Source organism: Pipra filicauda, unplaced genomic scaffold (genome assembly GCF_003945595.2).
Source record: "Pipra filicauda isolate LSUMZ 115617 unplaced genomic scaffold, ASM394559v2 scaffold509_size397805_pilon, whole genome shotgun sequence".
NCBI classification, from domain to species: Eukaryota; Metazoa; Chordata; class Aves; order Passeriformes; family Pipridae; genus Pipra; species Pipra filicauda.
Window position 1 is genome coordinate 152,839 of NW_024104653.1, and position 12,215 is coordinate 165,053.

General features: G+C 41.8%; 1 protein-coding gene across 1 annotated transcript; it reads left to right on the plus strand.

The window, feature by feature from the left end:
• Positions 1 to 424: 424 nt before the first annotated feature.
• GEM (GTP binding protein overexpressed in skeletal muscle) lies at positions 425 to 9,240 on the plus strand. Its single transcript, XM_027737384.2, has 5 exons — positions 425 to 520; positions 2,232 to 2,574; positions 5,694 to 5,770; positions 6,244 to 6,448; positions 8,056 to 9,240. Exons 2-5 carry the CDS (start codon positions 2,241 to 2,243, stop codon positions 8,331 to 8,333), a joined length of 894 nt encoding a protein of 297 aa, XP_027593185.1. The 5' UTR covers positions 425 to 520; positions 2,232 to 2,240; the 3' UTR covers positions 8,334 to 9,240.
• Positions 9,241 to 12,215: the final 2,975 nt, after the last annotated feature.

Genomic DNA, 12,215 nt, shown 5'->3' on the forward strand with positions numbered 1-12,215 from the left:
CCAGCAGGGGCTTAAGTGTGTTTTGCAGACAGAGATACATAATATATTTAGAGAATTTTATGCATTAATGAAACTTAGGCAACTTTTTAATCATCATTAATTTTGATAACATATATAATAAAAACTGTCTGAGGCAAAATGGCATGTATTATTTTGCTTTGTTCCACTTTCCTGTTTTCATCATGGAAGAAACAAATGCGTTTATTTTACTGGCAATATTAAAGCAATCATATGATTTTGAGTCTTCTGTGATTGTTTGCAACTTTTTGCTCTTCTGCATGTCTGCTTCCTCCCAGCTGGGGGCTGGCTGTTGTATGGAAAGGCCAACCACGTCACGGAAAAGCCCTGTCTCTGATCAGATGGGCTTAATATAAACCAGGTTTGCTGAGAAAGAATTAAAGGGGCAGCCCCAAAGCAGGAGAGGATTTACTTCGGCAGAGCAGCTCAGTGCACCACAGTCCACTGAGAGAGAAGGGCAGTGTGAACGAGGGACTGGACTGCCTGGAGGAGCCTGGCACAAGTAAGGCAGAGTGGATTCTGACTTGGTCTTTTACTGAAGGTGCTGGAGACCCAGGCAGCTTAAAGCAGTATGGGGTATCAAAACCAGTTTGAACCTGGAAGGCAGTGTGTGACAGGGACGCATTTGGCTTTGTTTAATGAAGAATGGTAATTAGTTAGAGGCTAAATCGTAAAATGTTTGTGCTTGTGATGGTTTTGTGAGTGATTGTTTATTGCAGATTGTGAGTTATGCTTTGTTGTTTGACTGAATCAAAGCTGGCTATTCTCATCTGATCTTTTCAATAGGGATACTGCAGGGGAAAAATGCATTTTAAAATTCAAGTGTAATAAATATTTAATTTTGTTTGTGAAGCAGCCTCTGCTTAGTGCATGATTTCTAGTTTAGACATATTTCTTGCTGACAAAGTTACCGTGACTAGGACCACACATATAATCTCATTTTGCCCTGAACTACTGCACATCACAGAGAAAATATTGTGTATGCCATAATAAGTTGAGATAGTACTTTTTCTGTATATTTGACCTATGTCCTTCTGGGCACTTATTCACAGAAGTTTTCAGACAGTCTTGTGTGAAGAAGAATAGTAATTTGTGCATGTTGCTTTGATGCTTTGATGTACTTTTTATTGTTCACCACCTACTACAAAAGCCTGAAAGTGGTTGGGTGCATTTTATGGACAATTTATCCTATTTACTAACGTGGAAGAGAGAGCCGAGAAAAAGAGATATATGGCAAAAAAGCAAAATGTCTAAATAACGGTCGCTTTGGGAGCTGGAATGTATCAAAGTAACTTTCCTAAAAATGGTAGCTGTTGGCCTGTGAGAATGACATCACTGTTCTCTGCCTCCAAGCAAGGCAAAATACAGTTTGTTGAGTAAAATGTAATTATGCGCTATACTTAGACAAGAAACTATCTAACTAATTGTGCAGTAAATGAAGTTATTGATTTAATACCTATAAAGTAATGATAGTGATACCTCCTGTAGCAGCTATAACCTGTACCTCCTCAGAAGAGCTGTTGGACTTCACTGTGTTGTCCCTTACCAGCCGAAAAGTCACTTTCTGAGGCAGAATCATTCTTTGTTTACCTGGCTACAGACAAGATCCAAACTCATCCTGTCATAGCAAGACTTGCTTGCATGGCTTTTTTCTTATAACAGGGTTGTCTAAGAGTGCAGTGACTAATGCCTTATTGCTTTCCCAAAAGTTTCAGCTCTTAACTGATACAGTGAGAAAGATGCTATACACCTAGTTGCACTGGCAGTTGGAGACAACTGGGACCAGTGCCTCTGTTTGCCTCCAGTCAAGCCAAAGGATAGGGAGTGTTGCCTTTGCCATAGACAGCCTCTCAGCAGGCCTACAGCTGCTGTGTACAACAGGTGTGGTGAGCGCTGCCCCTTCCTTCTTCTCCTGGGACATAGCAATGCCTCCCTCTCTCCAGGTCTGGGCTGCAGCTGGCATATCTGTGAGCTTGTAAAGGCTAAACAAGATAGGATTTAGCATGTGAGGGTGGCATTATCTCTACACTGTGACTCACGAATGAGTAGTATTTCTTTGTGTACTAGCAAGTACGAAAGAGTGCAGAAAGGCTAACTTTTCTTATATATTAAGTCCCTACAGAGGATGTGCTGCCTTGAAGTTCGTAAGAGAGCATTAATGCATTTCTAAATGTTTTGTGGGTAACATTTGTTATTTCCCTATTTCTCACTAGGAGTTCAAAATGACTCTCAACAACGTTACCATGCGTCGCACCCACAATAGCAGTCTGCACCAGCAGCAGCAGCGATGGAGCATCCCTGCTGATGGAAAGAATCTGCTGGTCCAGAAAGATTCCAATGAGTACAACCCACAGAAGCGATACACCATCAGTCCTGATGAATATTACAGAAGGAGCTGGTCCTCGGAGTCGTCTGACTCTGTCATCTCCTCCGAGTCTGGCAGCAACTGCTACCGGGTGGTGCTGATCGGGGAGCACAGCGTGGGGAAGTCCTCGCTAGCCAACATCTTTGCAGGGGTGCATGACAGCATCGACAGCGACTGTGAGGTGCTGGGAGGTAGGTAATTATGTCCTGGGGTCTTTGTGTTTGTTTGCAGTCAGCTCTGCCAGTAGTAATTGGCACAAAAGAAACAGAGGCCATTTAATAAAAAACAGAGGTAGCAAACATTTGGATCTGATCATCAAAACTAATTCAACTCAAGCATCTCTTTTAAGAAGACAAGAAAGGCAAATGAGATAAGTAAGATACCAACCATGACTGAAAGTCCCTGAAAGAGAGCAAATCAGATTCCCATGCTATTTCGTTCCAAAATACCTGTTGGAAACTGCCTCATTCCTGCCTGTGATGATGCTATACAAGAGGCTGCTTCAGCTTTCTTGCTGGTCCAACATTTGTGTCACCACTGGCTTCACGTGACTGACTCCATCTTTCTGTATGGGAGAGAAAATAACTGAAGGTCCTCATGGTCTACAAGAATTAAATATTTAGGAATTATATATAATGAAAAAGTCACCTCCAAAATATTTGCCATTAGAAGTCATCTCAGCCTTTCTGTATAAATACATTGCCTCAGCACAGGCTGTATGGAGTTTGAGAAAAATATATAAAATTTTGAGTAAAAGTCTCATTTCATGTTACTTGAACAGCATAGGTTCCCCCAGGGTAAAAACAGATAAAGGTCTTTTAAGAGAGCAGGAAAATTCTTGTTGCCCACTGGGGAGGAAAAGGCACAAGCTACAGGGTTTTCTTTGATGCTTCCCCCTTGCTATCCTCCTCTGCTTTGTTTAGGATTGCAAAGTGTTCTTTATTCTGAAAGATCAGATCATGCAGAAGGTGAAGCTATGGCACCAAGTCCTGAGCTATATTGTGTGCTGGATGTTGATGTGGAAGCATTGTGCTGCCACAGAAATCTGCAGTGGCTCTAAGGATTCAGTCACTGTTGCTTTCAGGGGACATGCAGTTTGTTGCCTGGTTTTGCTTATCTGCAAGTATGCAGGACTTTCTTTGTCTCTCCAATATCCCTTTCTTCTCCTGCCTGTACTCCCTTGGTGCGATGGTGCCAGCGCTAACACAGAGAGTTTCTGGGCTTCTCTTCCAGCCTTCAGTGGGACATAGGCTGGACAGCTTTTTTTTTTTTGTCTTTAACTCCCCAGGTGGGGGAGGTTTTGCCCAGGATTTAATACAGCCCAGCATCAGGAGGGTCAGAATAATGTTTTCCCTGCTTGCTGTCTCAGACTGGGGGCACAGGTCTTCATACCTTTGGGGGATTTGAAGTTCATGGATTTAGGTGTGCTCTGCCTTAACTTCTGCCATCACCTTTTCCTGTAGTCCCACGAGCTCCTCAGCCTGGAGTATCTCTGATAAAAGTTTTCCTAGTGCTAAAGGAATGACATAGAGTAGGTCTGTGGGGCGAACAGTCAGAAAGTGCAGCTGATTTGCATAGCACACCCCTGTCAGGCAGTTTTCTTCTCCTTCAAGTGAAACTGTGTAGTTTTCTCTTTCGATTGCACTTCCAACAACATTGCTTGGAGTGTAGCAGTGACAGATTTTCAAGGCCAGCTCTGCTGAGGTACTGGAAAACTCGCTGTTGTTACATCTCTCCATTTTTAGTGTCAGCTTCAAAATAATCACAGCATGAACTAAGATCTCACTTTCAGTGTGTTTTATATTCTATGGAAGTTCTTTAGGATTGACCAAGGTGCAAATCAGTGCTGAATATGACTATTTAGGCATAGTATTTTCTAGGAGTACCTATCTGTACTTTCTCCGTGTGTAGCAGAGTAGAGAAGGAGCCTTTCGGATGTTGTCTTCTGGTGTACATGGAGCTTATTCTCACACAGATGCTCAGTTACTTGAAGAAAGATTCCCCAAACTTTAGCTTGCAAACTGGAAATTTTATTACAAGAGGGGATAGTTTTGGGGTAGCCAGCTCATGGAGGAGGACAGCTACTTTTATGGACAGGCTTTGCTAGTGACTGCAAGATGAAGCTAACCCACAAGCACAGATGTCATGGTATTGGGTCTTTGCAAGGGAAAACACTCGTAGTGATTAGCTCTGTCTTTTTAATCTTGCCATTTTAAGCTGTTTCAAGCATGGGCTCTATTTGATTTCATTTTGAATGTGTAATATTTTTGGCTCATTGTTTTTCATGGCTTTGAAGAAAGACTGATTACAATTTAGGGGAAAGTTCACTCCATCAATGCCCAGCAGAAGTATTATGAGGCACAGGTTAGACACAGTCCTATCTACAAGCATGGCTAGGGCAGATTCTTCAAATGCTACAGTTAGAGGGCTGGTATGTTCAGAAGCCCTAAGAATGGCTTTTTTCACTGGTCAGTAATGTAAGGTTAGAAATGGGTCCAACTCCCTTATCGCTCATCCAAATGGCCCTGACTTTGTGGAAGAGAAGAGAGATTAGTACTTGAAGTAGAAGCTAGACTGAGATTTCACAGCAAGGTGTGATCAAAATTCAACCCTTCCAGAGTGGGAACGGCCTCCTCAGATCTAGGCAGAATTTTGCCACATAGCGTTTATAATCTAGGTATGAATTTTTGTGGCCTCAGTACAAAATAACTGACCTTCTCTGGTTTATTGATTCTTTTGCTATTTGACATCAAAGGTGATGTGGGAAACTGAGAAATGGGAGAGAAGTAGGGTGCAACAGAAGTCTCAATCTCTCGAAACTCAACAGCTGTTGTCTCACACACCCTGTCCCCATTGCTTGGTAGGCTGTTGGCTGTATTGCTCTCAGCAGCAGTGACTGTTCACCCGTAAACTGTCCATGCTAAAGCGAAAGCAAATATTTTCCATTACTCAGCCTCACTGGACTCTGCAGCTCCCATGGGGCAAATGTTCAGCCTTTGGTTATTTCTTCCACTCGTTTTATTTTCTCTCTCCCACATAAGATAGAGAATATCAGCCAAAATAATGAACATTTTGTTTCCTGATCTTTCAGCCTCCTTCATATATCATGGAAAGTAAGATAACCAGTAATGAACAGAGTGCAGGTTCAGTGCTGATGGAAATGAGGAAAGAACTGAATGTAAGCCAGTCTAAAATTTGGCTCAATAACTTTAACCGTGAACAAGTTACCCATATTCAACTGCTTGTTTTTTTGTAATGTACACGATGCCACAAAATAATATATTACCAACCTTTCTACTTTTTTTTATAGAAGACACATATGAAAGAACCCTGATGGTGGATGGGGAAAGTGCAACCATTATACTGCTCGACATGTGGGATAATAAGGTACTTTATTTTTGTTCTAGTCAAACACTGAAAGAAAAGTGCATACGAATGACTGCTAGTATCAAAAGTAGGTATCTTTTGGGAGAGAAAATACGTGTTTTCCATACAGCAAAATCAGGGAAAATATAGGATTAATGCCACCCCCACATCAAGGCAAGCACACCTAATGGCTCTGCAGTGTGAGCCTGAGAAGTGCAAGTCTTCTTCATCTTTTCAATGATAAAACAAAACATTCAAGCTTTTTTCCAGACCGTGTTCATTCCAGCACAATAAATTATGTGGGGCAGGTTTTGCTCTCCTTCATCGTGAAGTATTCATACAATCACCACTTTGGAATTACTTTTAGTATAACTGTGATTCAAACCATACCCATTACAGTTTGCAGCAGGAATGTATTTGGATTCTCTAATGTTTTACTTTCTAAGTAAAACCTGCTCTGGGCATAACGATGTCTGACCATTTCATTTGAACAGCATGAGGGAGAATGGATTCGGGACCACTGCATGCAAGTGGGAGACGCCTACTTGATTGTCTACTCCATCACAGACCGAGCAAGCTTTGAGAAGGCCTCTGAACTCAGAATACAACTCCGCAGAGCACGCCAGAAAGAGGATATCCCCATTATTTTGGTTGGCAACAAAAGCGACCTTGTCAGGTGCCGCGAAGTTTCAGTGGCAGGTAAGGAAAATGATAAGCATAAACCCAACATAAACATTAAACGTCATCTGGTAGCTTTTGGGCAAACTCTGGCTGACAGAGTACACTGTGATCAGGACTGGGCAATAAAAGAGCAGTAAAACAACAGAGGACTGGAACACAGGACAGAGTACTGGGTGGGGTCTGCCACATCCTTAAGCCTCTCTTGGTAACGCTGTTATATGTCAGATAATCCCTTTTCTATATTTATTAAGTACCACCATAAAAGCAGCTTGAATTGCTTTCCTTCCAGCTCCTAGTGTAAGAGCACTGCAGTGTGTGATTTCTCCAGTAGCTGGAAACCCTTTGGATTCCAAATATATATTTGCGTATAATGAGTTTAGCCCCTTTATTCTGCTGACAAAGACTCTCTTCTTTATAACCTGTTCTCTGTCCTCACTGACAAAATAAAATTCCCTCTCAACCTTTGTTTTGCTAGTCTGGGCAGGGAGTGTGCAGCCTTTTAGGAGAGGTCTCCTTGCTGCCTTGCTTTGGGATACTAAAACAGCCTTCCCTTGGCTACACACAAATGAATTACCACTAAGCCCATAAATAGGAATGGAGAGACTGCTGAGAATGCTGCTGCTGACTCTCGACATCTGCAACCAGTAAAATCTCCTCCTGGAGAGCCTTCCCCAAGGCTTAGGTGACACAACATAACACACAACAGTGTGATCTCAGCGTGTCAGAAACATGGGTTCCTCTGTTTTGACATTTTCTTCTCTCTTCAGCTGTTCTGCACTTCTGTTTCCCAACTGAGCTAGACTAGTTTTTCTCTCTGAGTATGTGCACAGTTCCTCTGGCTCTTGTCACGGTTGCCCCAAGTGAAGAGTTTGAAGTGAGGAGTTCATAGAAAGCACAGGGATGGTTCTCATTCCTCTCTGCCTATATTGAAAGTTCTTTTGAAAGATGGCAGATGAATTCATGTCTCTTTAGTGGTCCTGTCAATGAGTTCACAGCATGCCAGAAGGCAGCATGAATTGGCTTGTGTGTGAAAGACAGCTGTCAGGTTTAGCTTAGCTTAGGCTCACATAACTGAGGGTAAGAACCATGATTTCAGATGCACCCCTAAAGCCACAGACATAGTTCTGCCTTTATTAAGGGTTTTGTATGTCTGTTCACACCAAAGTTGCTACTGTCCCCAGCCCCCTGTTTACACCCACAGCCCATGGAGGAGGATGGTACCCTGCCTCCTATGCTGTGCTGCATGCCTGCAGGTCACCCTTAAATGCAGCTTGAGGGAGCCTACATCTAAGATGACCTTGTGGTTTTGAGCCTTCCAGCCTTTGGTGTCTCAGCTCAAGTCGGTCAGTCCCAGCTTCCTTTGCAGCCAGCAGGAGGGCCTGGGCTTTTCTAGGAGGAGATTTGCCCCCCCCCTCTCTGGGAAGGGACTGTGACACAGAGCAGATGAATCATGGGCTAACAGGCAGCACAAGGTGATTAAAGACTTATCTGGGCCTATATTAAGCTTGAGGAATTCCCTGGTGGCTCTGACTCCTCCACACATGGCAGCTTGTTGTTCCGCTTCCGCTCCTGCTGCCCCTGGGGCTCGTGACCCGCTGTGACAAGTCCACCTTGCAATTTTGCAGAGGGACGAGCCTGCGCTGTTGTGTTTGACTGCAAGTTCATCGAGACCTCAGCAGCTGTGCAGCACAATGTGAAAGAGCTGTTTGAAGGCATCGTGCGGCAAGTCCGGCTCCGGAGGGATAGCAAGGAAAAGAATGAGAAGCGACTGGCGCTACAGAAGCGGAGAGAGAGTATCCCCAAGAAAGCCAGGCGTTTTTGGGGCAAAATAGTTGCCAAGAACAACAAGAACATGGCCTTCAAACTCAAGTCCAAGTCTTGCCATGACCTATCAGTACTTTAAGAGTGCTGGACTCTGCTGGAGCTTGTGGCATTTTATGGACATTATCTAATTTTGTCATGGGACAATCAATCAATCTATATTAGATTGGGCTATCAGTGACTTAGGTTCACAGTTGTGATTATGATGATATGTGCTGGCATAAGAACAGCACAGTGTATGGAAATATCTCTCTTCCTTTTTTTTTCCCCAGTAGTTTTAAAAGTAACATATAGACCAGAATGACCCAAAATTATGCTGGGAACTGTTCTGGAATACCTGTTCTTTCTCCTCTCACTTTTGGATAATAGTGTAAGAACCTTGAATGCCATGACCTGGGAAGTGAATACTACTGTCTTTACTCTCTCTCTTAGTAATATTTCCTCTTTAAAACTGTGTAAAGAATTGAGGAACTGACTGGGGATTGGCCCTTTGCTAGTTGGCTGGTCAGACTTGGACACCCACAGCTGAAAAAAATGCATTTTTGTAGAATAGCCGCCAAGATACCTGTTTGGTTTTTTTTTTTTATTGAGGATTAGTTTCAGTGAGTTTACACATCTCTTACTCTGAAAATATTTAAAGTAAAAATCCTATAATCAAACAAATTTTCCTCTCATATTTTAATATTACGGGACTGTTTAAAAATCATAGTAAAATTAAAAGTGCAAGTTGTATCAAAGTGCATCAAGTGCAGGATGCCAAACCTTTACAAATCACCTGAGCTTTTTTATGAAACCACATGGACTTCTTGTATCCAGTCTCGGCCTTTCTCCATGCCAGAGCTATGCTGTATTTATTGTTGTGCAAAATAACAAGCATTTTAATGTTGAGAGGAAATGTATTTATTACCAATTTTCTTAAAATAATAATGTTAATTTTATTACTGTTTTCTATCTAATATCTTTTTTTCAGATATGCAAGTTTTTACTTACATGCCTTCTAATAAAATAAATAAAATATATGAATGTCTTTGAGCCTCAGTGGGAAATGCCTAAAAATGTTTTCAAGTAGAGAAAATATTTTGAATGCTGGGTGAAATTGCTACTTGAGAAGTGCAGTGAGGATTCCTTACATCTCTAAACACAGGCTACTTGGCAACCTAGGATCGCAAGGCAAGAATCACTTGGAGACTCAAAGATATGATTGCACAGTATCCCTCTGATAGAAATGGTGTTGTGGTGATAGAGTTAAAAATAAATCATTCCTAGAAAAGGTATTTGGCCTTTAACCTGGAAACACTTTAGAAATGTAGATGAGTACCATTACCTCAATTTTGGAGAGAAGTGAAATGCTACTTTCAGGGACAGAAAGCAGGTAGCTGTCATGGTGCATCCTAATCCTCACTTCCTGTTGGGTGTAAGTGTGCTATTTTCCTCTCGACTGTGCTGGTTAGAGGCACAGTCATTACACTTTGCCCGCATATGGTTCAGAAAAGCCAAGTCTCCAGCCTGGCAGCTCATCTTCCTTGATGATGAAGGCAACAAGATGAAACACTAATACGGTGAAAACTGGATTTCTTATTTTGAGCTGCACAGCTATCATGCAGAAAATGCTCTGGAAAGGAGTGAACTTGCTGAGTGTTTGCCCAGAATTGCCTCTGCTGAGTGGATGACTTCTAACAGTTCTCTAGGGGTAAAAGCTCACACTGCAGTATGACTCTGTGCTAATGAGAACTCCCTGGAAGGGTATTCCTAATCTAGAATAAAGTGTTGACAAGAACAGAAAACAAAACTTTTTGAAAAGAGCACAGACAAGATCTATGTTGCTGAATTTTGAATGAATGCTTTTGAGCTGTTGGCATGCAACCTAAGGTCAACCCTTAGAAGTCTAGAGAATTTAGTTTTCAGGACTTTTAAACTCTCAGAACCTTTTCCCCATTCAAGAATGGAAAAAATGCACAGATTAAAGAAATTTTTAAGATTATATTTAAGAATTGAAAGTATAGCTCTATGCAACCAGCACATTTCTTTAGCCTATTCTATATCAGTCAAGCTACAAATCTAAACTAAATAGGTTTTGAAGAAATGTAAAATGTCCATGTTGATCATACAGCCTTTAGGGATAAAACCCATCCGTGTTCATAGCATCACTTGATACATAGATGGCATCATAAAAATTTGAAGTTACCTAGTAAGTTTTCACGCCCTCACTTGTCTCTTTCCATTCCTTCCAGGATAATGAAAATTCCTTCTAAAACATGATTTTAAAAAGAAAAAAACAATGTGATAGGGCCATTCCCCAGAGCTGTCACAAGTTGCTACAAAGAACCATGTGTTGGGTATGATGTGTCACCTTGTTTTTCCTGTGGTTATGGTGAGCAGACACCACTGCAATTCTGTCTTCGGGGGCTGCTGCTCTGAAAGGCTCAGCACTGCCTTTGGACCAAAACAATTTAAAGACATGCTTCCACCTTGCATGTCCCAGTCATCCTCTCACTGGCCCTCTTGGTTCACCCTGCAGGCTCCTGGCTTGCCCTGAGCTTTCAGGGAGAGCACAGGGAAAGCTGTGGGATGAAGAAACACCAGCAGCAGCATCCGCTCCATGGAGCTGTTGCTTCAATTCACTCAAACACCATTTACACTCTCTGACCTCTGGATGTGGAGTGAGAGAGCTGGTGCTGAGTATCCATACTCTGCACATTTCAGGGTTTTTTTTTGCTTTGGACTCAGTCTAATCTGGTTCTGTAGATTAATTGTCCACCTGGGACTGCAATGCTTGAGATGCACTCCTGAAGGACGCTGTGAATTTCACCTAAAGGAGACTGCAATCATCTGCTGTGATCTGCGTGGCTCCAGTGAGGTGGGCATGGAGGAAGAGCTGGGGCTTTCCTTTGAAGCTTATGAGATGAATCTGAATCATGGTTTTAGTCGATCATCACCAGATTACCAAATACAGCAACTCTTACTATATATATATATATATGACAGCTAGTATACCTGGAATGACTGATTAAAAGTAATTTAATCTGAAATGCTGACAATCCCTCTGTTCATCTCAGATGTGAATGTCCAAAACCACGGAACAGATCAATCAGCAATTCTAATCACTGTTCTGGCTATTTATTAAGTCAGGGCTATAATGACAGATCCTAATGCAATAATTACAATACTGGACCCAGAGATCTGGCAGTAGCTGTGGAATACGTGAGTCATAGCAATGAGCACACCAAGGCCAAAATGGCAAAACTCACAGAGTCCAAATAAAATAAAATAAATATAGAAAAAGAGTCCAAGAACACACAAAATGCCAATTATAGTGCAATAACTGTTATAAAAAGCTCTTTTCAAGAAGATAGATCAGATCTGCAAGTGGAATTACTGGGTATGTCCAGCTTAATTAATTTAATTGTGACAGACAAACTGCAAGAAGAAAGGTTTACTTACGCTTTGGGACAAAAAAATCACGCTAAAGAATTATTTGTTATTATGGCAGTATGTGGATTTGCAGGGTGTTACATGCTTTTGTATGTGGGCGAATTATCGATAAAATTTAGTCAGCTAAAATAAAGAAATTTTCAATTAAATCAATGGACGTACTGTGGATTTAACCCTCACATATTAAAGCCTTTCAACATCAACCCCTTGGAAAGCTTTAAAGACCAGAGTTCTCTCCCTGAGGCTGTTAGGACTTGAGATAGAAATGGGACAAAGGGCTCCTGACAGCATCAGTGCTGGTGATAATGAGATCTACAGAGAGCTGCTGCAGAGGAAGGAAGCAGTTGAGTTCTGTGCAGTATTGTCTTTATAATCTGCTACAGCTCTTCTTTCTCTCTGTGAAGGCTTTTTAGAGAAAGCTGTTGCATCCAGAGAAGAGACAAGGTACTGAAGAGATCCCTGGATTAATAAATTATTGAATCTTCAAAAATGAACCCTACAACTCATGCTTTGCAACACCTCTGAAGACTTT

Excerpts from the sequence above, each read along its gene's own strand:
- GEM (XM_027737384.2), top strand. The coding sequence starts at position 2,241 with ATGACTCTCAACAACGTTACCATGCGTCGCACCCACAATAGCAGTCTG. Across the intron at positions 2,575-5,693 it reads CGACTGTGAGGTGCTGGGAG|AAGACACATATGAAAGAACC; the intron begins GTAGGTAATTAT and ends TTTTTTTTATAG. Across the intron at positions 6,449-8,055 it reads CCGCGAAGTTTCAGTGGCAG|AGGGACGAGCCTGCGCTGTT; the intron begins GTAAGGAAAATG and ends GCAATTTTGCAG.